Source organism: Taeniopygia guttata, chromosome 11 (assembly GCF_048771995.1).
Source record: "Taeniopygia guttata chromosome 11, bTaeGut7.mat, whole genome shotgun sequence".
Lineage (NCBI taxonomy): Eukaryota > Metazoa > Chordata > Aves > Passeriformes > Estrildidae > Taeniopygia > Taeniopygia guttata.
In genome coordinates, this window is record NC_133036.1 from 570,001 (window position 1) to 595,161 (window position 25,161).

Here is a 25,161-nt window from a genome sequence, read left to right on the forward strand (position 1 = left end):
AGTTATGCAATAAGCACTGGTACAGCTAAATATACAGGAGGGCTTGTCCTCAGGGAGCCAGATGCTACTTAGCATCAAAAAGATAAATAAGGTACAAACTAAAACATAAATATTTTGCAGCAAGACAAAGATTGGGGTTATGTAGGGGAAACACACACACAACGGGTCTGAACTAACACTGGGTTTAGACAACTTCCACCATATGGGTTTCAGTAATTATTTCTGAATTGCATCTGCATAAGTGATATTTCACAAGGCCCTCTACACCCTGGGCTCACCTTTGGAAAAAAACCCCAAGTGTCTGTATCCTGAACCAACAGACTGCAGCTACCTCACAAAAAGGCCTAATTATGTAATGAACTAAAAGCAGCCTAACTGTGCAGTTCTGTCTCCTAAGCATCCTGTCCTCCAGATCCCACTGAGGAAAGCAATCATAATTTCTTTTATTTCATGGGCAACAATTATGTGGATGATCGTAATGCTGCAGCAGGAGCTCACCAAAATCCATTATTGACATGAAAAGGCACTGGTTCTGATGAGCCTTTTAAGGAAAGTGCAGTAAATATTTTCTCTTTGTCAAAGTCTAGATGGTTTGTTTCTCCAATACAACTTTTGCCTTGGAACATTGCACCCCAAAAATGTTCTTTTACAACTTGGAATGTAATTCCAAGAAACTGTAAAAAAAAAAAAAAAATCTAAAATGTCATGAAAATGGCTGCAGTTATTAACAAAAGGAAATAATCCCACGATCTCTTACCCACTTCCTATCAGTAATTAGTTACTTGTTGAATATAATTTATGCTACAAGTAATTTCTGCTATTAATTTGAGAGGTGCTCTGGTTACTGCAATATGAACTTTATCAAATGTGCACATACACAGATTTTACAAGGGTAAACGTACTTATCCATTGATTGCACTAGAAATATATTTTAAAGTAGAAAATCTTCCGGGTGGGAGTGAACTCATGAGCTTTGAACTTTAAAAAAAAAAAAAAGAAAGAGACAGAGTGAGATAAGAAAAAAAAAAGGCCAAACCAAAACATGCTGATGCAGTGTGAGGAACTTTTTTCCCTATTGATCTTTAGGTATGAAACTATGGCAGAAAGTTTTAACAAACCGGAATTCAAATCAGATGCGAGAAGATTTCACGGAGCCACTCTAAGGATTCGCTCCAAATTCTGCCCAGCAGTACCTTACTACCAGCGTCTGCAGAGGCAGCGATGCTCCCCTCGCCTGCACCGACATGGATTAACAAACCTGAACTCACAGCGTGAAAGGAGAAGAAAGAAGCGCCCGGAATTTCCAAGTTTTGTTTTGCAATTTCACAGGCACATAAGGCAAACTCGTCCCCGCCGCAGCTCTCCCACCCTGTCTTGCTCAAGTGAGGAGCTGCTGCCAGGGCCGGGAGCCGGGCAAGGCGAGGCGGGGGCAGCTCGGTGCCGCTGGTTCCGAGCCCTGGAGCAGCACCACAAAGCACACCTCGGGCAATGGCTCACACTTAGCGCCCAGCCGTGTAAACCAGCCACAGCACTAGGGAAGAGAAAGGGCAGGCTCCTACAGATTTTACAGTAGAGCACACTGCTTTTCCTAGGAAACTGGTCGATAGTTTTAGAATAAACTTAGTCATTCACTTCTTTAACTTACGACAGCCACCCAAACTAAACAAAAGCTTCACTTCCATGCCATCATTTCAGGCAAGATCCAACTTACTTCAAGGACATCCTTTAGCAACAGGCAGGAAAGCTGCTCAGTTAACATTCCTTTCTCACACTCCCACTGTACTTCATTTGAAAACGATGTGCAAAATCAGATCAAAAGACTAGAAACAGAAGAGAACGGCTACTTTAAAAAAAGATACTTTGAAGTGTTTTTGACCTGTTCCACCTACTAAAAACAAACAAAAAAAGATAGCAAATGTCAAAAGATTCAATCATATACGAAGTGAAGACGTAAAAAAAATCCCTCTCTGCTTTTCTTTTCTCTGCTCACTTTAAGAAGTTCTAAATTCTTTCACAGGAGGCCGATGAAAGACAACTAAAAACGTAACGCTTCTCCAACTCCTACTACAAACTTCGAGCGGAAGTGGGAATAATATCGTAAGAAAAATAAATACGTTTACTGAGATGAGAAAGGGAATTATGCTGAGGAATCTGTAAAACTCGAGTGCATTCAAAGCTCACAAAACTCAGTTAAAAACCCCAAATCGACTCTCAGGACCCAAATGACTTTTAAGAACTGTTTCACAGAGCTCCGTGGAGCCAGTGCTGATCTATTCGCTGGTGTACGAGGAGGGCATTCAGGGGATTTCGGAAGCCGGGTAAATGCTCCCGGCGAAGCACAACATCCCGCAAACTTTCGGCCCCGTTTTCCACGCGCGGATCCCGGGACCCCGTCCCCGGCGGTGCCCCGGCTCGGCGGGCCCAGCGCTGCCGGCACCGCCGGGCGCGGAGCGGCCGCTCCAGCGGAGGGTCCCGCGCCGCCGCTTCCCCGAGAAGTTGCCGCGGGAAGCGCCCGGTGCCTCCGAGCGGCGGGGCCGGGCCGGGAGGCGCGGGGGCTCCGCCGCGCCCGGTCCTCCCTTACCTGCCCGCCTGAAGCGCTTCTGCGCCGCGGCGCCCTCCGCACCCGCGGCCGGCGGGTCCCCCCGCGGCCCCCCGGCCCTCGCCCTCCTCATGGTCGCCCGCCGGGGCCCGGAGCCGGCCCTGGCAGCGGCAGGGGCAGGCAGGACGCTGCCCCGGGCCGCCCGGCCGCCCCTCGAGCCGACCACTTGTCGCCCGCGTCCCGGCGCAGGTACGGGAGGAGGGCGCGTCCCCTCCGCCGCCCGCCGGGCTGTGCCGAGCTCCTACGAAATCCCCCTGTTCCGGAGGGGAGGGAAAAAGGGAGTAAGGAAAAAAAAAAGAAAAAAGATACTTCACACGCTCCCTCTGCAAATCCTGGCGGACACAAAGCCAGCGTTTATCCCTCGCTTACCGGCTTGGAGGGCAGCGGGAGACGCAGGGAAAAAAAACCAAACCAAAACAAAAAATAAAACAAAAAACCACAACCTTAGGGAAAACAAATCGGCTCCCCGCCACCCGGAGCCTCCGCGCTGCGGCCGCCGAGTCCCCTCTGAGCGCGGCGGCTGCGCGGAGCGCGGCGCGGCGGCGGCAGCTCCCGGGACGGGGCGATCCCCCCCGGCCCGGCCCGGCCCGGCCCGGCGGCGGCAACTTTTCCGCCTCCAGGAAGCCTTTGGTGCCGCCGGAGGCCGGGCTGCGGGGCGGCGGGGCAGCGTCCTCCGGCCGGCGGGACTGCGGGGGAGCGGGGGGTGCGGGAGCGCTGGGGTCCGCGGGGGGGTGGGGGAGGCGGGCGAGAAAGTGGGTGCCCGGGGGGGATTTTCCGGCCCTTTCGGGGGGACGGCGCGGGCAGCGTGTGTGGCCGGACGGGGCATCCGTCCCGCGGGGCTACGGGATCAGCCGCCCCACCGCAGCCCCACTTTGTTTCCCAGCTCCGCGGGGCGCGGAGAGAGACTCCGTGCGGGGGGCGCGGATCCATCTCCCGCGGGCTCAGGATGCCAGACCGCCCCGCTGGGAGAGGGCGGAGGGAAAACATCAAAAAACGGAAAGAGTTTGGAGTTTCGTTAAGAAACAGACGAAACAAAACGCTGAGTTAAAAAAAAAAAAAAATAAGATAAAACCCAAGAACTTGGATCAAAACCTCAGAAGGACCCCCCTCCCCCCCGCATATAACTCCGGGAGATCTTGTTGTCCCGCACCAGTGCCCGGCGCGGTTCCGACTCCCCACAAGGTAAGTTCATCTATTTTGTGTGTGTTTGTGTTAAAATGTGTGTGAGGGAGAGCAGAAGAACTCACCATTTCGCTGGGATAACAAGGCCAGATCGGGATCGGATTGGAAATGCTGAGGCTTCGCCTGCTTCCTCCGCGACATGCTGGCTCAAACATCAGCTGGGGCAGAATAAAAAATTACTAAAAAAAAATCTTCTCAAAATTACGGAAATCGAGCCTCCCCCCCCAGCCTCCCCGATCCTCCGCGCACCGCGCATGTGTCCTGCTATAATTATGATTATCAATAATGCATTGCGATTAATCATAGAGGGGCTCTTTGAAAGGCGATTGGCACATGGCCAGCTCTATTCAAACCAGCTCGCCTTAATCAATTAGGCGCTGATTTGCTGGAGACCCTTGTCTCTCCGCCGCTCCCACCCAATGAGTCGATCCATGTGGCAGGAGAAGGGGCTGGATTTCCCCAAAGCTGTTTGGATACAGTTTAACCCTCTTAGCAACCAGCTGGAGCTGCATCGCGCCATCCCGGTTACTATAGGAATGTGTCTCCCTTCGCCCCTTCCTCCAGCCCCGACGGGCTCCCCGCGCCTCCCTCCCTCCTTCCCACAGTCTTGCCCTGCGTTTCACTTTTCTTTTTCTTTCCTTTTTTTTTTTTCTCTTTTTTTTTTTTTTCTTTTTTTTTTTTTTCTCCTGAAACTCCCCCCGCCTCGCCCGCAGTCCGAACCGGTGGAGGGAGGGCAGGGTGACCAAGAATCGATCGGGGGAGGACGCACGGCTGGGGCGGCCGGCAGGGAGCAGCGGCCCCGGAGGGTCGGCCCCGCACCCGGCAAGTGCCTGCGCGGGGAGAGTCCGGCCCCGCTGCCGCTCGCTTGTCCCGCTGCTGCGAAAAAGTTTCTGGTGTATTTTTTTTCCTGTTTTTTTTGTTTGTTTGGTTGGTTGGGTTTTTTTTCCTTCCTCTTGTCCCCGCACTTACAAATAAAGATCCATTTCGCCCTCTCCCAGATCTCTCTCCCACCACCCAACCCTCCCACCGCTCCTCTTTCCATATATCACGGCCCGAGGGGTGCTGAAAATAGGAAGGGTTTGTTTTTTACCTCACACATTCCCAGGACAATTAGGGCGCCGCTGGGAGCGGCGGGCGGACCGGGCGGCCGCTCCGCCCCCGCGCCGCGCGGGTTGGCTGCGCTCGCCGTCAGTCCGCCCGGGAGCCCCTGGCGAGCGGCGGCGCGTCCCGCTCCGCGGCCCCGCTCCGCTCCCCCGGCCCCCTCCCCCGGCTCGCCCCTGACTTTTGTTCCCTCTTGGACGTGGGAGCGACGCGCATCTACCCGCCGGAGGCGCCCCCGGCCGCGCCAGCGCGGAGCGCGGAGCGGAACGGCCCGGCCCGGCCGCGGTGCCGTGCGCGCAGGCGGAGCCGGGCAGAGCTGGCGCGGAGGGACCGGCCCGGCCCGGCCCGGCCGCGGTGCCGTGCGCGCAGGCGGAGCCGGGCTGAGCTGGCGCGGAGGGCCCGGCCCGGCCCCCGGCGCTCCCCGTGCCCGGTGCCAGCGCTCCCGGCGCCGGGACCCTGCGGGCACCGCGCTCCTGCCGCGGGACGCGCGGCGCTCAAACTCTTACGCCCGTGTGTTACTTCCGAGGAGGAACCTCTCACAGACAAATGTCACGATCTTGAAATAAAAAGTGTAGTTGCACAGGGGCTACAAATGAGGCTCTTTTGAATGTGTCCTATATCCGGCGATACACGTACTGCGGGTACATGGTGGGTGTCCCCCCGACCTCCGCTCTCCGCGCCCCTCCGCGCGTCACGCTGCTGCGGGCACGGAAATTTACTCTGTAAAATAAGCTGAACCGGCAGAAGCGGGAGTACAGGAGTTTCTTTCCCTCCACCCTGACCCATCTAGTGCTCTCTCCTCCCACTCCCCCCGCTGGATTATTTACTCTTCTGTAGAAGATACTTCTTTTTCCCGTATTAATATTAACAAACTCTCTGTAAAAGCAAGAGGCTGATCAGATCCAACTCATTTCAATTTCAAATGAGCCGGTAAAGCCTAGAGAGAGCGAGAGGAGAAAGGAGAGAGGGACAAATCTTCCCATTCGAGGAACCGGCTTACTGGCGTTTTCTTCTCATTATTAAACGAAAGAGATTGTAAAACGTTTATCAATAAGGGTGGGGGGAAGAAAAACAGTCGCAAAACCCACCCAAACAAATGCATACGAACCGAGAAATCCTCCCAGGTGCCACTCCAGTATTTAGTCAGCGTTGCAAAGTGGTCATTGACGCTTCTTTTCATTTCTGCACAGGGCGAGCCCCCTCCCTCCCCGCAGCATTCGGTACAGTAGATTTTGAGAAAAAGACAAACGAAGCTATCAGCGGGGATGATGTTGAAGAATGAAGATAATAATGTTGCTATAGGTGGTACTTCACATGACATTATTTTTCACTGAATATTTAAAGAGATGTTTCGGCAGAGATGGATACACTCAGCTCAGGCTGTCACCCTCCGTACCCTGAGACAGTGGGAAAGAAACCGAACCTGAACGCACAGAAACGCACTCCTTACTCACTGCTAGCCACACGTAGATGCACACAAAATACCCACGCGGATCTATTTGCACATTTATGCCTGTATTTCTAACTGTATCAATCACTCCATTAGCTTCCTACGGTTTCTAAGCTAGACGATCTCCCAAAATTATTCGCGTTCACAATTTCATTATACTTTTGCCGATTAAGCTTGAGACAAATTTCCCCAGATGTGCAGTACCTTTGCTTCGTGGCTGGAAAAAGGCGGCCGTGGACAGGTAATTAAAAAAGCAACAACAGCAACAACAAGACGAAAAAGAGTGGCTTAAAGAAAAAGAAATTAATTTGGAGAAATTAAGTTTTACAACTTTTTTTTTTTCGTTTCTCTTCTCCTCGCTAGTGTTAAAGCGGCGCCTGGTATTTCATCCAAGACCGATTGATTATTTATTGTTTGTTTTCCTCTCCTTCGCTGGGGGCCGGGAGGGGTGGGGAATGGGTGGGGGCAGAGCAGCGGTGCCAGGGCTAGAGAAAAATCGGTCTTTATTGTTGTTGATAGCAATACATCAATTAAACGTCATTGTCTCTAACAGAAGTTGTGAGAGTTCACAAGCGTAAATACTCTGATCCCGGGTTTTCCCTCTCGACGCTCCGAATGACAGTGACATATTTTTCCCTCCCCGCCACACCTTGGAGATTTTTTTTCCCCTCTCGGATTATTCATTTTAATGGAGGTGGGAGGCTTTCTAATGCGCTTCAATGCAAATCAGCCTGGCTCCAAGACACCCGTGGTGGGGATCGATCTCCAGTTCATTGAGATGAGCACTGAAGGGAGATGGTAAACAGGGGATAATTTGCAGTTCATTCTGCTGAGAGACGATTCCAATGAGATGCATCACACTAGACCGGATTCTTGTTATTCAGGTTTGCGAACAGGCACAACACCCTTAGCACGACGCAGTTAGAAGCTGCACAATCCCCTCGTAGTTATAAAACACCTTCGCTAACTATGGAGGGGTGCGGGTGGGGGGCAGTAAATGCGACTGATTTCAGGTTTTGTGCCCGTGACCCCCGAGCCCTGGGGCCGGGCGCGGCGGCGGCAGCCGAGGCTCGGGCAGCCCAACCCGCGGGGCGCAGCGCTGCCCGCACCCCGGCCCCAAACAGCGCTGCCCGCAGCCCGGCCCCAAACAGCGCTGCCCGCAGCCCGGCCCCAAACAGCGCTGCCCGCAGCCCGGCCCCAAACAGCGCTGCCCGCTCCGCACGCCGCTCGGGCTCGCACTCAGGGAGGGCTTTTCCTCCCTTCTCTTCCTCCTCCGTTTTCTGTGTTCTCTCTTTGCCTCTGTTTTGACTGAAAAAGCCGCACTTCGCTGGAGTTCCGAACGGCGCTCCAGCTGACCTCGCAAGTTCGCCGTTTGTCAGCTAACACAGGTTACATAGATTTTAGAAATGTGTGTAATTAGGGGCTTCCAGATGCTGCAGTCAGCTGGGAACTTGGCTTTATGCTCCGATGTATAATAAACTTTTGAGACAGTCCTGGGGCGCAGCTACCCCGGGGCAGCGAGCACCAGCGCTCCGGAATTGTTTCATTATCAATAGCCCGGATCACGCTATTCACCATGGACATGGCAAGCCCTGTGACTGTGTGGGTTTAGGTAGGACTGCTTTTGTGGGCATGCTGTCAGCTTCCCCCTTCCTTGCTTTCTTCTACCTTTTTTTTTTTTTTTTAATTAAAAAAAAATTCTAATAGTAATTCTCCAGGGGGAAGAAAGAGAAAAAAAGAAAAAAAAAAAAGAAAAAAAAAAAAAGAGAGGAGGGAGCACCAGAATTGAATACTTCGCCATTATTACTGACAACTAATAATTGATCATTGCTCACAAACATAAGCTTTTACCCGCATAATTGAATCGTAAGCAATATGGGTTTAGTCAAAGGAAAAAAAATAGAGGGAAAGAACATCTCCCTTTCTCTCCCCTAAATCCCAGAGAATCTCAGTGATGACTCCTCTGCCCCCGAGATAAAAATGACTAATGCCATAACCAGCCATGGTGGGATTATTCAATTCAATTCTTACTTTACACATTTGCTGCCTTTTGTTTGACCTGATGGCTGGCAAATTTTTACACCTAGCTGTCCCTTTTGAGTTTATTGATGAAGGTGCTTCTGAAATGATTATCAGGAGATTTACAGCCATCACTACCCACCTACGGGAAAAGTAGTAAAATCAATCCCTCAATCAATCAGACCCCTCTGTGCATATCTTTTTAATCTGCTCTTTTAGCTGTTTTATTACAACACGAGCATTAAATATGTTTGTTTCAAATTTAACACGAATGCCTCCGAAGGACTCTGTCAATTTAGACATAAATCATGAAGTAAACAAGCTGGATGGAAAATTCTCTCACTCGGGCAAGAATGTTAAAACCCAAGGAGTAAAAAAAAAAAATCTGTCGTGCATCAGTGTATGGGCAACTCTTTCGTATGTACAGCCCACAAGGCAGGAAAACAACAAACAGAAAGATAAATATGCAACACTGCAAAAGATTTCCATGCACTTTTACAGGACTAGAGAGTGCTAATAATTACAAATACTTTCACACCCTCAAGTCCATTATTATTTCCTCTGATATCTTTATACATATACATATATATCTCAGAATGTCTTATTTCCTGTGTTAAAAATTAATTTTTTTTAAAATTAAATACCATATAGTTGAGAAAGTGTTTTGATTCTAACATTATTATCAATCCCAAGGTATCACTCTATCCTTTATAAGCCTTTTTTGGGGGTTAAAAAATAAAACAGAGGGCATTTCAGGTAGGCTGCTAAGGTCAGTGATTTGTTACACAGTGGTCATCAGGTATGGACAGAGTGAATCTATAAGTTCTATAGAGAACCAAGATTTTTATTTGGTGCCACAGGGGAAGTTTTCTCTGCAAGCCACATGCCTTTGCATCCCAGTTTAATTTTTTTTTTAATATCCTAGGGTATCGCAGCCATATAAAGCCACCATGTGGCTCCACCAGAAAACCAGAAGTTTAGAAATGAAGTGACAGAGATTTCTCCAGCCTTAGATTAAAAAAAAGAAGAAAAAATCCATTCTAAGCTACAAAGACATCTTTCAAATACATATTGTAATGTCTCAGCACAGAAAAAAACTCTGGATAGGACAAGGGGAAAAAAAGACACTGAAACATGAATTATGTACATGACAAAAGAAGAGTCATGAATAATTACATCTGATATCAGATGATGAGATGTAACCTGCTATATCAGCCAACAATTCTTCCAAATATCTTGTTTTATGGAAAGTGCCTTTATATAGTAGGAAAACTTCACAGTTTCTGTCACTGTTCATCTGGGTATCTATTAATGGGAGCCTTAGTGTCAATTTTTAATAAAATATTACAGTTATAATTTCTTTGTCAAAGTACTACTTGAAATAGTATAAAATATGAAAATGGGAGTAATTTAAAAACAAATAAAGGAGCAGGACCAAGGGATGTATTTTCCCGGATATTCAGGGAAAAACATATGTTTTTAACAAGATGTTCCCGTAGGATCTGCTTACCTTTAAATTAAAATTACACTAAAATTCTGTACTCTGTCAAAATATAAACACAAAGACAAAATTTCACAGGAATATTTTCTCTGAAATAGAACTTACAGACAATTTCGACAGGGTAGTCATGTAATGAAGTAAGACCTGGTGTCATAAAAAGATTTACACTGCAAATCAGAGTTACAAAGTACACATGTTTATTTACATTTTAATGTTTCATTTTAAACTGGAGAATATGTAGTGATTAAAGACTAACATGCTTCAAACCTCAGGGGGAATGTTGCCTGTAGAGTCCCGAATTTCTTGCCTAATGAAATGAACCTGACAGCCCCTCTCCTTTTCATGACATATTTTTGATTCGAATACAGTGGAAGTATTTGTAAGTACATACATTTTGTTTGCATAATATTGAGGTGCCCTGATTAATGCATGGTGTTTACAACGTGAAAATTGTCATGCTCTCTGCAGCAACACGAGGAGCTGGCCTGGCAGCAGCTAGTTGCAATAAAGTAAATGCCTCATGAATAATGTTCTGCTTTCCATGCCTGAGCTGAGCAGAATCCTCCCCATCCACCTTCTGCCCCCAGTTTGAGCCAGCCTGGTAGGAGAACTGGTCTACGATGGTGCTGTGCAGAACACACCCTCTGAGTGCAATATGATTGCTCAGAGACTTGCACATGCACTAGCTGGGTCCTGTGGGGAGCCCATTTCCTCATGAAGCAGTCTGATCCCCAGCCACATTTTTGCACTTTTCTTTTCTTCCTATTAGTGATCATATAATGTTCAGATGGCAACAACAGCCATTACCTACCTCAAAAGGTAACTCCAGGGGTTTCTGATTTCTTAGAAAAATTCCTCAGCAGAAAAGAAAGAGTTGAGCACTGAGCTGCCAGCCAGCTCTACTGAACTATCAACAGATACTACATCAGTGACCCAGAAACAGCCTTGAAAAGTACTGCTTCATAAACCCAAGATCACACAGTTATCACCCAGAAAATGAGACTCACAGTTTCCTTTCCGTACGTAAGAAAAGCTCAAATAACAGGATTCAAAGCACAATCCTCACACAGAGACTTAAAAGACCCTTCCTCAGAAATCCAGAAACCAGATTTGGGGTTAGAAAAATTGTTTCCATCCTTCATATGCTTTATATAGTAAGCCTGGACTTTCATCCTGCTGTACAAGCCGTGTCTTGAATCTCACCCTGAGTTACGTATTCTGTGTTTCAATCCTTCTTCACAGAACTTCAAATTCCCTCTCAAATGCAGTGTCCAGGGCTGCAGAACATGTCTATTTACATCCTTAAGCAGCTTTCTGCAGACTAGCTGGCTCTCCCCAGGACTGTACACAATCATTAAGCTCATCTGAGCTTGCTCCTAGCCACTGACACCCTAGAAGTACTACCTGAATGAGAATTTAAAGCTTGAGTAGGTTTTAGATAATACTAAAGCTACGTGGTGCAAAAAATCATACGTGCAAAGACAAATGTAGCCCCAGTCTGTAATGGTTCAGCAATTCAACTGCTTGTCATGTGCTGCAACTGGCAAAACAAAAGAGGGAGAATTGTACTTGAATATAAGACAACATGGCACATTTAGGAATTACGCCAAACACCAGTGTTTATTCTACTTCCATTTGTAAAGCAGGATCCATCATTTACTCACTTCTGAGACTACGAAAAGACACTTTTCTTTTCCTCAGAAGCTTGCAATGTAAGTGCCCAATCCTAAACATCATCAGTGTCACTCATCCTTGTGCAGGAAGCAGTGCACTGACAGCACAGCATGAGCAGTGTTTCAGTCTAGACCTGCACATGAGTGAATTTGGAGCAGGGGCTAACTGTGGTGATCAGACCTGTTCCTGACCAAGGTTCCTCTCTGCCCCACGCCTGCATGGCCCTGTCCCACCAGGCTGTGCTGCTCTGCCATTGGCACAAACGTTTGCATGACATGGAAATCTCCTGCATGGGGCAACAATGTGTGGTACAGTAACTTCTTAAGCTGTTCCAGCTGTTTGCAAATAAAATATGCGTCTAAGCCCCCAGTCTATACAAACTGATTTCTGAGAGGAGCTGTATTTGTGTGACTGTGCCAGATCAGGGCCATTACTAACTGCAGAGGAGCATAAACAACTCTAGAGAGAGAAAAGATTTTGAGAAGGCACCAGTGACAAGGATAGCATGTAAATCCCATACCTCTTGGTGAGAACTCTCTTGTTAACATATTTAGTTGACAGTCACACACCTTTGCACTCCCATATATTTTAAGGTTTGAAGTCACTTGTTCTGTCTCTCAAGTTTGCTCAGCCTAGCTTCTTGTGCAGTTGAAGCAGCTTCCATTTTCACGCTGCACAAAAACACAAGCAATACCATAACACATAAGAATAACAGTTTAATGGAAACATAGAGCCAAATGCTAAATGTACTGAATTAAGTGGAATTAAAGAAAGAATAAATATGGTCCATTCCCTCCTCCAACTTCAGTACTGTCCTCTCCAACACTGTACATATAATCTCACAACACAATAACATTGCTGTACTCACTCTGTGCAAGCAGGATCATTCACTTACTCTTTGTTTCACTCCTACAATTTTCAAATAGCAAAATTCAGTTTCAGGCAGTGCTGTTCTCAAAGGGCTGCCAGACCTGCTACTCCTCTGCCTCACTGCTGCCAGATTGCTCTACAGTGGGACAAGACCTGCCCATGTCCAGTGATGCTCATACTGAGCAGAAGCAATAATTAAACCCTTTAACCTTAGTGAAGGTAAAAAGCAAGATGGATGTGTGCCTAATGGGGGAGAAACAGGTACATCTGCATCCTGGGCCAGCACTGCCTCCTCCAGCCCCCGAGCAGCAGCTGCCCAGGGCTGCAGAATGTTCAGTAACACTTTCTTGTGCTAGAGACTGTGCCTTGTGAGGGGCCTACCTTTAATGTTTTGCCTAGAGCAACAAAATCCTTAACGGGTGCTGGTTGCCACATTCAGGGGAGCCTGCAGGAGCTGCTTGCTGCTGACTGGGAAAGCACTCACTGCTTCTCAAAGCAAAACTACTGTGACACTTTAGGAGTACAGCCCTTTAAACCACCTGTTCAAATCTGCTAATCACAGGTAATCTTGGCTCTTCAAGGGGATTACTCAAAGACAATCAAAACACTAAAAAAACAAAGACAAAAACTGTTACTGGTAATTTGCATCAATTTCTTGTGATGTTATGCTATAATTTTTGCAATAATTGTAACCAATAACATACTATGTAAAGTTCTCAAGGGATTGACTCTCTGTTCAGAAATTAACTGTAGAATATGTTTTTTATTTCTTATTATTCTGCTTTCTTATTGTCATTCTCATAAAATCAAGCAAAGTGATAAGTGGAATGTCTAGAAACAGCCAGAATTTAATCTGGATGAATTACACAAAATATATCTGTCCTGGAAGCATATCTGCTTTTACGGAGTTATATACCACCCTGTGGTATATACAACAGAATACAACATTCTGCACCTGAAGCATTGGCACATATCGACAAGATTATATTAATTCCAGTGTAGAAAGCTGACATTGTTGGATACTGCTTGGAAATGTGCATGTTGTAAAACTGGAAAAAAAAAAAGCTACAAAATTTGAACTTAATTGAAAATACTTTCATTTTATAGCAAACCGTATTGTAGATGTTTACATAGTATTCAATAAATATTAGCCATAAACCCTAATTTAACCCCAGATTTTGTTAGGTTCAAGATTTTTGGAAAATCCAGGTGTCATCTCAAATTTTGTACGCTTTTAACTGCCAGTCCCAGCCCCCATTTAGGTAGGCAAGTCCTCCCTGGTGTGGCCACACAGTCAAGGGGCAAAACTGCCTTGGAGGCACTCGGCCTCAGTGTGCCCCTGCTCTGTTTTGCCTCTGGATCCCATGGTTTCAGGATCAGGAGGTTTATGTGTAAAGCTTGTAAAATCTTAGAGGAATACAAAGGATATTTTGTAAAGTTTCCCTAGAAACATCTTTTTCAAGCCATGTGGTGTTGCTGGATAGGGATTTAGTCTATCCAAATAAAACCAGTAGCACTTTTCAATGCATAGAGCACAAATTCATCAAGTGGCTCAGTTGCAATGTGTTCTAGGTTCCTGGAAAATGAAAGGTTGGATCAGATGTTCTTTTGAGGTCTCTCCCAGTCATTCTATGATTCCATTACAGGGCAACATGATTTTACATGGAACTATATTATTCACATGCTTGATGCTTTATTATACCTTTCAAAATCAAATAATCAATATAATTTGGGCTTTATTGCTGAAAGAATGAAATTGCTTGACTGACACATGATAGTGAACTAATGACATTAGAAGCTCTGGCTCTTTTATTTCTCTTTCGCTCAGAAAAGAGCAAAACAATCTGGATTTGTTCTGAATAAAATTGCAATACTGCAGGCTAAAACTTTACTTCTCAATCTAAAAACTTTCCTTCTCAATTTAAATTCATTTTAAATTGTTATGCTTTACAAACTTCCAAATGGGATTCTAATTGTTGACAGACATTTTACATTACATGTGTCTATCACTTTGATTTAATATGCATTTTCAATGAAATTTAAAAAAGGCCTCTAAGGTGGCAATTTAACAGCAAGACATGCTGTGAATTTTAGATATAAAAAATATCTAGTTTTCAAGGGTTTTTTGTACATGTGAAAATGGCCCTCCAGAAAAAAATAAAAAAAATCAGAGAACGTCTGTATGGCTGAGTTATCAGAAGCTAAATATCTCCAAGAACATTACCTACTGTTTTAATCAATCACAGTCATCAGAGGCAAACCAGGTTTTACATTTATGCAGCTTTTCAGTAGTACACTTCAAAAAGTATTAACCATAAAAGAAATAAAATGTATTTGGAAATCCTATGTCTGGTTTATTACATCTCATGACCTGATTTAATTTTCTTCTACAGAAAACCCACATTGAAATGTCTGTAAGTAATAGGTACTTGTTGTCAACTTTGATAAGAGACATTTGAAAGGAATGCCAAATGTATTGTGAAAGATAAGAGAACAGCAGCTTTTCTGTGTCCCTAAAAGAGTGGAAACCAGACTTAGGAGAGCACACAACTACAGAACAGACCTGTTCTATATCATGCCTACTTTTGAAATAATCGGAATTGTAGTTAATGTTTAAACCCTAAGCTATAGACATTGACAGCACAGTGGGAACAATTCTCTATCTTTAACTTAAAATTTTTAAACCAAAATATTCACTACCTTTAAATTCTTGCATTTTCTCCATAACATTAATGAAAACATCTTAAGTTGGCTTATTTTATATAAATAGCTTTAAATATCTTATTTAAGAGGTCCTGCAGGGTATCCCTAAACCTACACTTGATGGCAAGAATAAACATTCATTAAACTTCAAAGGCTGCCAAAAAGTCTAGTTATTTTGATTTAGGGGAATCATTTAAATTAATCCCTCAGCCTGTGTAGAAAATATATAATGTAATCCATTTCTCTGTCTCTAGCTTCAAGTAACACTGGAAACAGAAATACTGCTTTACTAATATTTTCTGTTTTGAAAAAACTGGGGAAAAAGAAAGACTTCATGTAGTTTTGAAGAATTCTGGCTTAGTGTCATTAAGAAACAAATATTATAATACACAACTGTGTACTTACATTTCTGTGTAACTGCTGTTAAACCTACACGCACAATGGAGTTCTTCAGTGGGAGCAGTAAAACCAGATTTTATGTTTGTGTGTGAGTTTATATATGTATCTGTAATTTTTTTTAACAAAAGAATCAATTTTTTGGAGTGGCTTTCTGCCTTACCACCTCAACTCAACTGCGTGCTGCTGTGCTACACATCTGTTTCTTTAACACATCTTTTTTTGCTGAGGCCCCCTTAAAATTTGGGAGAAACCTTAGTATGATGAAGAGCTTGGTTTAAAATGATTTTTTATTTTAAAATGAATGCACTCTTCATCTGAAAGAAGCATGTAGGGCATACGGTGTCAGACGCACCAAGGAAAAAAATAAAAGGAAGGAGAAGCTCAGCTATTGTAAATCACTGTAATGCCACTGAGGCCAATTCAGACAAGCTGAGGTTGTGGCCTAATATTTGTGCTGAAATGTTGCAGCCATAGCTGTATCCCTGAGCTGTATAAATATTTGTAGAAAGCTGGCTGTTAGGGTGCAAGGGGTGGATTGCTCATCAGCAAATAGTGAGGGCCCTTGTCTTTTCACCTTTCTTAAGGAAACCTTCCCTTTTTGAGGGCTGGGAATTTTGACTGAGTACATGTATGATCTTTTTTACTTTGTGCATGGATCGTTCCACGCGTGTGCAGTGGGACAGGAATTTCCATCTGGACTTTTGAACTTGCACCCGCCTGAGTGTCCGGCCCTGATTCATGCCATGCACTGTACATGAATGACCAGCAATGTTTACAAAATGAATTAGCTTGACTCCAACTCTCCAGCCAGAAAGTAATCAAAATGAAGAGCCAAGCTATTTCTGAAATTCCAGCTTCCCTAGCTAGAAACTGCATGCTCTGTCTCGCTAGTCAGGGTATTAATGCAAAATGTACATGTTCTATACTGGAGGACAATTAATAACAGCAGTGATTCTGAGCAGTCGACAGACATTAACTATTCCACCCCCAAACTGCTCTTGTGTGGTGGGCAAGTCTGACTGCAGCACATGGTACAGAGGAAAAAAAAATGAGTGAAAATATCTATATCCATAAGTGATTATTCTATGAGATGTAGTATGTCCTTTTTTGTTCTTTCTTCTCCCAAATTAAATTCCAGTTAACATTTTATTTCACTTTTGTATGAATACATGTATTCATGGACATATTCAGGAATCTTATTACGCAAATATTTTCAGTAGGGCTACTCATAAGTGGTATCCCTAAAATATTGGAAATTTGATTTATTTTCCCATCAACCATCCTAATTTTAGCATTTAGGAACAACAGAACTATCTTCAGAATAATCTCATCCTATAAAATACATTAGCCTTTTCTAAATTTAATATAAAACATTGTTATGAAAGAAGACAATGTTACATGATACATTCTGTTTAAGATGGTCTGAAACTCAAAATGTATCACTGAATTTTCCCTCTGAAAACAAACCTCCTGATCTGAAAAGCCCACACCATATAAAGCTGGAGATGTCTCAGAGCCAAATTGTTTGCTCCTGTAAATGGTTAGAGCTCCACAGAGGGGGGATATGAAATAAGGCTTTGTTGATTTTACAGCAGAGCATCTGAACCACTTCCCCCGCCCTAGTCCATTTAAAGCAAAATTAAAAGTAAAATAAACCCCAAATTAGCATGTGAGCTCTTCATTGGCAAATTGGCATAACTCCACTGGATATCTGACTTAGGCAGGGTTTTCAGGACTTACCACCAAGAAGATCTCAGCCATGGTATTTTAATGGTGATTTCATGTGAACCTGATTCTTCATCCTTATTCAGGCTGAAAACCAGGAATGCACTACAGAGATATAGATCAGTTGAGAAATTGATTGTTTTCAGGGAGGGAGGGTAAGTGGTTCAGTTATTCCAAAATTAGCAACTGCTTGTGTGGTGTATAGCTCAGGCCAAATGACCAGTGAATGATGCTGCCCAAAACCTCCCCATCTATATCATACCTGCATCCAGCCCCTGGTGACTTTTATTTCCAGAATGGACTAGCAAATCCAGGACTGATAAATTAAAAATATCTGAATGAAATAGCCTGGCAGGATATCTTTAACATTACCTAAAAATCAGAGGTTAATAAATAGTTAAATTTAGCTGTAGCTTCTCTTAAGTAGTTTGAACATAAGTCAATATTTTCGTCTTTTGTTGTCTCAGGGTTTCTACAGGAGCAGAGAGAATTTCATCAATGATTTTTCTACACTTTATAGCATTATGCCTTTGCGCTATTATCCTTCTGTATCCTTATCTAGCATGTTATCAACTGTATGAAAATAAGTAGCAGTCCCTTCAGCCCACTGCAAGTATCAATAGGAAGAATGACAGTGGCTAGTTTGCACACTTGAAATGGTTTATTTGTTGCAATCCTGTGCACAAGATGTTTATCAGTAAGCACCAGACAGCCATGCAGAAGAAGGAGCCTTAATTCTGTCTGAGACAGCCTCTTATTGCTATTGATAGTTAGCATCAGTGTCCAGTCTGAGAAATGGAAGTGCTGCAGGCAACTTCAGTCAAGACACCCTATTGATCTACTGCTTCCTCTGCGTCCCTGAAGCTAGAGAAGAAAAATAAAAAGGGGAGGAAAAGCCTGCTGTAAAAGGGGCAATGCAGCAGTCTGTGTCTTGCCATCATTCAAAGGGGTGTGTATGTGCATGGATATTCCTGATATTCAGTACCTTAGACAACTGTAAATCACATGCATAGCTATGATAAATATAAATGTCAATGTGTTGGAAATGTCCTTTATATAAGAGGTGTCACTAGAACTACATTTTTAGCATGAAACATTTTTTCTGCTTTTTATTTTTCATTGACTTATTGTGCTTCTGTTATATCCTGTCTAACACAATCAATCTAAAGCATAATATCTGAGAGTCCTATTCATAAATAATACATATTTGGGTCATTTTCATTTGTATCCTACAATGAAGATTTACAAGCCAGAAACAAAACAAGAAACAATGTGTGGAATGCTCTTATTCAGTGGATAAGAATATATTACTGTGATCAATTAATCTGCTTTTCTCTGCATTAGGTGGACATGTTTATGGTGCATCCATAAGGGTTTATAACTTGGGAGAGACAGAATCAGCTCTAAGGCTCTAACATAAAATGCCTGTACTCAGAAAAGAGAAACTTTTCCAAAGTTTTTTTGCTTGGTTGAGCCTTTTTTTTCCCCATTGTTGTTGTTTTCCAATAATAAATGTGTTAATTTTGGCAAACTCAACTACAGCAATAACTTATCCATCAACGTAGTATGATACTCTGCCCTATAGTCTACCTCTCATGTTAAATGAAATGACAAATTGACTACAGTAAATCTGGGGATTTACATAGTGTTATTCATTCAAAGATACTCCCATTTTACTACAAACCACACAATTCATTCTACAGGAGGGAAGACTGACACACAGAAAGGTCCCAGCTCTGTTTTTAGGGCCAAGAATTACTAGGCACAATTAAGTGAAAAAGAGACAAAAATCTGTGCATAGAAATTGCATGGGAACAAGACAGGTGAAAGGGAGACTCCAGTCGGTACTAGTTTGCAGTTGAAGAACCTGCAGCCCTGGTGCAGTCACCAGGAGGGCTGGTGCTCTGATCTTGGGCCGTGTCAGAGCAGCAGCAGTAATGGCCCAACTGGTTATCAATTTTGCCTGCACAGAAAGGAGCAAAAGTGGTGAGTTAAAATCAGCCAGAGCTACTTTAGGAAGCAAAGCCAGAACATACAAGAACTTTGCAAGCAATATAAAATGTTGGGGGAGAGTGGGGGTGAAAGATGGGAACGGGAACAAGGCTGCTCACTGTCCCAGTCCCCCTTTTGCCTCGGAGATGCAGCCCAGGCTCTGCTCAGACTCTGGGCCTCAGAGTGGATTATTGCATTAGTTTTTCAAATCTGGAAATTTGCTACAAGTGCGTCTCAGATAAAAATTGAAATGAGTTTTGCAACTATGGCAAAAAAAGAAATTTTACATTTCATAGACCTTTTAAAACCCCTTTCAATAGAAAATAAAAATAACAGTAAGGGGAAAAAAAAAACTACATTTCCATTCCCGTTTTTATAGTTTGACGTTGCAGATGTTTCTGGGTCAGAGGTGAACATGTCTTTAGGTGTCAAAAGATGCAATAACCTGAGTCAAAAATGGCCCAGTCCCCAGAACTGTGACTGTGTGCCAGAATATCCCCACCTCAGAAGCTTGCTGGCAGCAATGTGCTCCAGGTGTCTTACACTATACAGATCTGGTAGTCATTTTAATATTTTCCATGCTCATGTAAATGGACTTGATGTGTGTTCATCAAATGTGGGAAAATCCCTCAGAATTGTGTGCCATCTGTTTGTAGGTAAAAGGTTTGCTTTGCTGACAGTCCAATGCAAAATCAGAACACAGAATGAAAGCAAGCACGCTTTTGTTTTGTTCTGGTTTGGTTTTATAAATCTGAGGCTTAACGTCATATTAAAAGCCTAACAAAGTTCAAAGGTTCATTCTGTTTGGATAGCAGCACCATCCTTCTCAGATGTGTGGATATTACCTGAGCCACACAGAGCCCTTAAATCTGCACCACGTGGCTACAACTTCCAACCTAATGAAAGCCTGAGCACACCCAGGAGTCAGCAGGACCTACAAGGGGACGGTGCAAGGGCCACAGCTTGGGCAGCTGGGTGCCTGCACTGGTGCCCTGAACCAGAAGCCTCTGTGAAACACTAGCTGACAGCATTTCAACACGTGTGCTTGGCCTCAAGTGAGAAACTCAAGCTGAAGGAAAAACAGAAAGGCTCATTCTGAAAAAGCATCACCTTATTTTACATAATACCCAATACTGCATTTGGTTTTTTGTTAGAATTAAAGACAGGTTTAATTCAATTTATATGGTAGATGCTAATCAAAGTGTCCAAGTGTTATTTTGGTCTGTTTTATGCAAGATTGTTGGACGAAAGCAGTTATGTCTGGGCTATGACATTTAAGGAAGGCTGTAGTCACAGAGATCTTCATCAGCTGATAGACATCGACCAGTCAACAGAAGAGGAATTTGAGACCTTTCTTGTCCATGTGGAACACATGCTCACACTTTTCTACAGAGAACTGATAACCAGACCTGGGAAATTTATACCTGAATATGAGGCAGATGTCAGAAGATGTCAAAGTGTTTCAAAAGAATATTTTCATTACACTTACCATAGAGTGAGTCTTGGGTGGAGGAAGAGTTGATGCAGCTGGCAGAGGAGAAAAACATCAGAGGAAAATAAACTGATAAAACTGATCAAATCCAGACATAGTCAATCTAAAATCTCAGATGGGATTCAAGGTATGCTGGAAGGATCTAGAGTACCAAATGCTGTTAAACCATCTGCTAGCTGAGAAGAAGACAAAAATCTCTGTAGAGAGATGCTCTGGCTGCTCACTCAGCAAGGTAGGTCGGTGTATCTCCACTGAAATAGACACTACTGCTTTTCACTGGCTTAACCCTGCCTCTACTGGCACAAACCAGATATTTTAACCTTTCCACCACCATTGTACTGAGATGTAGAAGTTGAGAAAGAGAGTTTGAAAGTGCTTGTGGTCAGCTAATTGGGAAAACAAGCCGTTCCCTGCAGTATAATCTATCCCATTGACCAAAAGAGACAAGTTTTATATGTTCAATCAGAAAACTGCAACCCCTCCAGTAATGCGGCTGAGACATTTACTTTGAATACTGAGGAATCTTATTTTCAAGGTCAATTTGAGGTTTCCTGGGTTCAGACTAAAATACTTTGCAGGGCCAAAGAAATATTTACTAGGTTCTAGGGAGCAGGGAGTAGATGTGTAATTTGAACATATTTCAAGTCTTCCTGGGAGGTCTTTTTGTTTTTACATATTTGTGTCTCCTCAGACAACCTTTTTATTTTTTTCCCCCAAGAAATTGGAAGTGAACAAAATGATGACATTTTTTGCCACTACATTTCAGTTGGGCCATTTCCTGCTTTGAACCAGAGAACCTGCTTTATTTGCACCCTTTCCAGTGCATCATATGAAACCATATAGACAAATTTTGTTCAAGGACTGACATTCTTTGTGTTAAACTAGAAGGATTTTCTGTATGAAGCAATGATTTTCTTTACATGACCTTTGACAGTGGGAGTGGTTGGATGGTCAATGGTAGGTGGGGCTTCACAGGTAGTCATAAATTAAGCAGCAGCATTTTGCAAATGAACTCCATAATTAGTAAGTGATTGGAAGATGTGCTACTGCATGCTGGAGATTAACAAAAACTATCACCTATCCCAGGAATGGCAGTAAAAGGTTAAAAGAAATATTCAATATTATCAATCATATTAAAAAAAAAAAAAAAAAGAGAGAACTTCTTACATCTGACAAAGGAGCTTAGGAGAATTAATGTGTTGGTGTCAAAAAGACTGAGGAGTGAAACAGGACTACAGTGATTGCCAGAATCTTACTTGCCTGGAGAGATAACACTGGACATTCAGTTTAACTAGGCAGGTGCCAAGAATCCTCTTGTGGGTGCTATGGAGTGGATTTCAAATATCAGAATGTACACTGACCCCCATCTTCTGGTTCTTCCTATGGTTTCAGAATTGCTCATTAAGCCAGGGAAGCCTCCAGTGAGGTGTGATGACCAGAAAACAGACAGGAGCTAAAGAATCAATGTTTTAAGTAAAACAGCAATTATAAAAAGATCTACAGCTCCTTCCATGTAATCAGGTAAATTAGCAGGAGTGGCATAAAGCACCTAAATCGGAGAAAGAGTGGAGAAAGGGGGAGTGGGAGGAAAAGAAGGTCCCTTGGGAGATATCTGATAGGATGCTTAGTCTGTGTAGAGGGCAAAAGGTTAAGTGAAAATGAGATGAAGGAATGATCAGATATAGTCAGATCAGAGACAGTTAAATAAAGGAAAGTGCTAACCTAAGATAAATGTGAAGAAACACTCTTGTGCTGAGTGTGTTGATGTGACTGTTCTTCAGCAGCTCAGGAACAGGAGAGGAGGAGTTGCCAGTTCCCAACCCGCACCAGTCCTGTTTGAAGCACTTCCCAGCAAAGAAACAGAAGGGATGAGGACATAAGCTAATGATTCCTGTCTGCTACTCCAATAGTGTGAAAGGATATTAAAGGGCCTCTAAGTACATCCACACTTTTTTCAGATCCTTTTTTACTGCTGGTGTGATATAAATTATCCTTAGTGATGAGAAAGTCAGGCCTGTCCATCTGTGGTTTTGGTCAGAGAGAAAGATGTACAAAAATATTGAAACAAAAATACTGAGAATTACTTAAAAGCTTCAAACTTTGTTGGTTAGCTAATGCTTTCCTGGATCAAATAGCTTTCACTAGAAGGGGTTTCTATAATAACAAAAAAAAAATCAGGTTGAAAGAGATGCATAATATAGCAAACAAATACTTTGAATATATTCTATATGAACCTTTATCAACTATCTTGGTAAATCATTCTTAGAATACTCAGCAAAAAGAACTTGAGATAAAATATTGCACCAGGAAGCTCAAGAAATATCTGTGGTGGCCAAGTCTGGAAATGACCACAAGTATTTTGTTCAAAAGCCTTTGGTGGCTTATAGCCTTAGATTTCTAAATGTCAGGAGGAAAATTCAAACTCTTAGACACATAATTTAGAGCTCAGTCCTGTTTTTTTTTTTTTTTTTTTTGGTTCCTCGGGAGCTTAATTAACATATTCAAATAGACCCAGGAATTAGGAAGCTGGAGCTTGAGCTCAACTGCTAGATGCTAATACCTGGGGGTACCCAAACAGGATTCCTAAAAACAAATTTTTGTACTCTCCACAATTTGGTGCTACAATATTTTGAAGTGATAGAAATTGTGTGTTCTCCACAGAGTTTGTTTAACCCCAGAATTCCCTAAATCCAGACCAACAGCTGCTGAGGAATGCTGCTGGTCCAGGTAACCCGGCTCACAAACTGGAGATTGAGATGTAGATTGAGCTGCGGGTGGGGGCCGAGACAAGAGGCCGTGAAGTGCCAACCCTTGGGATAACAAAGGCATGAAGATGGGGGATGCCAGCCAGGTGAATGGACACTGAGAGACACAGCAGGAGCCAGGAATCGCCGATATTTTGGGTAACAAAGGAGACGGGTGACGCCAGCGAGATGATGGACGCGGAGAGCGGGGCGGGAGCCGAAGAGCGAGACTTGCCCTGGGAGATAAGGGGAGAGGATAAAAGGTATAAAAGGTATATAAGGTATGAAAGGCCGGGGGTTTCTTGGCTGGTGTCCTCCTTGGAGGCGCCAGCTCGGGCTGCTCCTGCGTCGCTGTGACAGGAATAAGTTGTGTTATGGAAGGAGACACCTGAAACTCTGCTATGGGAAACCTGGCGGGGAAACCTGGCGGGGAAACCTGGCGGGGAAACCTGGCGGGGAAACCTGGTGGCACCGTGAGTGGGACATGCCCGGTCACTGCGGCTGCTGCTGGGAAGGGGCTTCGGTGGCATCAGTGACAGTCTCTGTCCTTGGCAGTGTGTCCTGAGTGGTCACACTGGGAAGTTTCCTTAACACTTCTTAGCTTTCAGACTAACACAAACCCCACGTATATTTGTCGGCTCTAAGCCACAATGAAAGAAGTGCTGAGTCTGTAAATGAGGAGTTTCAAATGAAAGAGGTGGTTGAGGCATTTTGACCCTATTCAGTCAAGATCAGATTTCCTCTGAATTATACCTGTTTCCTTGTCTAACATTTTAGACACCTTCCAAGTGTCTATCGACAGAGTTTATAAGTGGCATTACACAATGAAGAAGAAAGCAAGCTGCTCACAACTCCCCCTTTCCCCATGTGTCACAAAGCAGAGTTTCAGAGGAAAAGACAAAAGAGTGTTTGGGTCCCAGTTGTGTGCCTATGGGAAAGGAGTGGTGAAAAGAGGCCAGCAGCTTCTAGAAACAGAGAGAGGAAGAAAAAGCACAAATCAGCTTTATAAGCCAGCAAATGATGGATGGCTAAATGCCAACTTAGAGCAATGCACAGAATGGGGTTTGCATTGTTGCAATTATTAAAGGTTATTTTACCTTTAATTTTTTGTGGTAGGTGTCCTTACTTCTTCCTTACAGAAACCCTTGATTTTCACTTGCTACATACTTAGATGTGCTTGTCATACCCACAAGGTGATTTCAGTTCTTGATGCCAGGAAATCTCTTTGCTGATCAAAACACAGCTGCACAGGCTCACTGGATCTATTCATGGGCGCCACATGACTGGGGTACGTCTGTCTATACCTGTGAAAATAGATGTAATTAATATAACAGATATAATACATGCATGCAAATCCAGATGCTAAAAATGACTTATAGTAAGAGAAGGTTTTCATTTGCCAAACCATATCAAAGTATCTGAATCATTTAAGCAATATACAATCTACACTTGGACTACTGCTGCAGTAGTGACATCAGCACACTCTTAGTCAGTTTTTTTTACAATTGAGCTTGTTTTTAGTGAAAGATCCTAAGGAACACAATTTTAAAACATTCTTTAATTAGCTTTTTCCAGGCTATCACCTCTCTGTGGCATTTAAAAAGCTCTTTCCATCACTTCCCACAAGTTGATTGGACATAGGATGTCAGATTGTAAGACTACACGAAGTGCTATTCACTGGACACTGATCTTATGATTGGAACAATGAAG

The 25,161-nt window shown here is 43.7% G+C and overlaps 1 protein-coding gene and 2 long non-coding RNA genes across 13 annotated transcripts in view; 1 reads left to right on the forward strand and 2 right to left on the reverse strand.

Moving 5' to 3' along the window:
• SALL1 (spalt like transcription factor 1) overlaps window positions 1-5,003 on the reverse strand; it is a 16,757-nt gene extending 11,754 nt beyond the window's left edge. The window contains exons 1-2 of one of the 7 annotated variants that reach the window (XM_072934347.1): window positions 4,872-5,003; window positions 3,847-3,939 (exon numbers count right to left, since the gene is read on the reverse strand). In XM_072934347.1, coding sequence (XP_072790448.1) covers window positions 3,847-3,922 — 76 coding nt within the window. In that variant the 5' untranslated portion in view covers window positions 3,923-3,939; window positions 4,872-5,003. Of the gene's footprint in view, window positions 1-1,711; window positions 1,821-2,968; window positions 3,575-3,846; window positions 4,446-4,750; window positions 4,773-4,871 lie in introns of those variants that run through there. The other 6 variants (XM_072934348.1, XM_030282701.4, XM_030282703.4 and 3 more) reach the window with 6 other exon arrangements.
• On the forward strand, window positions 3,645-6,635 carry LOC140684856 (uncharacterized). Its single transcript, XR_012057752.1, has 2 exons — window positions 3,645-3,781; window positions 6,073-6,635. It is a non-coding gene; the product is annotated as an uncharacterized lncRNA (long non-coding RNA).
• Window positions 6,636-9,485: 2,850 nt separating this feature from the next.
• Window positions 9,486-25,161, reverse strand: part of LOC115496799 (uncharacterized) — a 249,852-nt gene continuing 234,176 nt past the window's right edge. For all 5 annotated transcript variants that reach the window (XR_012057751.1, XR_012057749.1, XR_012057750.1 and 2 more), the window contains one exon: window positions 9,486-24,755. This is a non-coding gene — a long non-coding RNA (uncharacterized lncRNA). The remainder of the gene's footprint in view (window positions 24,756-25,161) is intronic.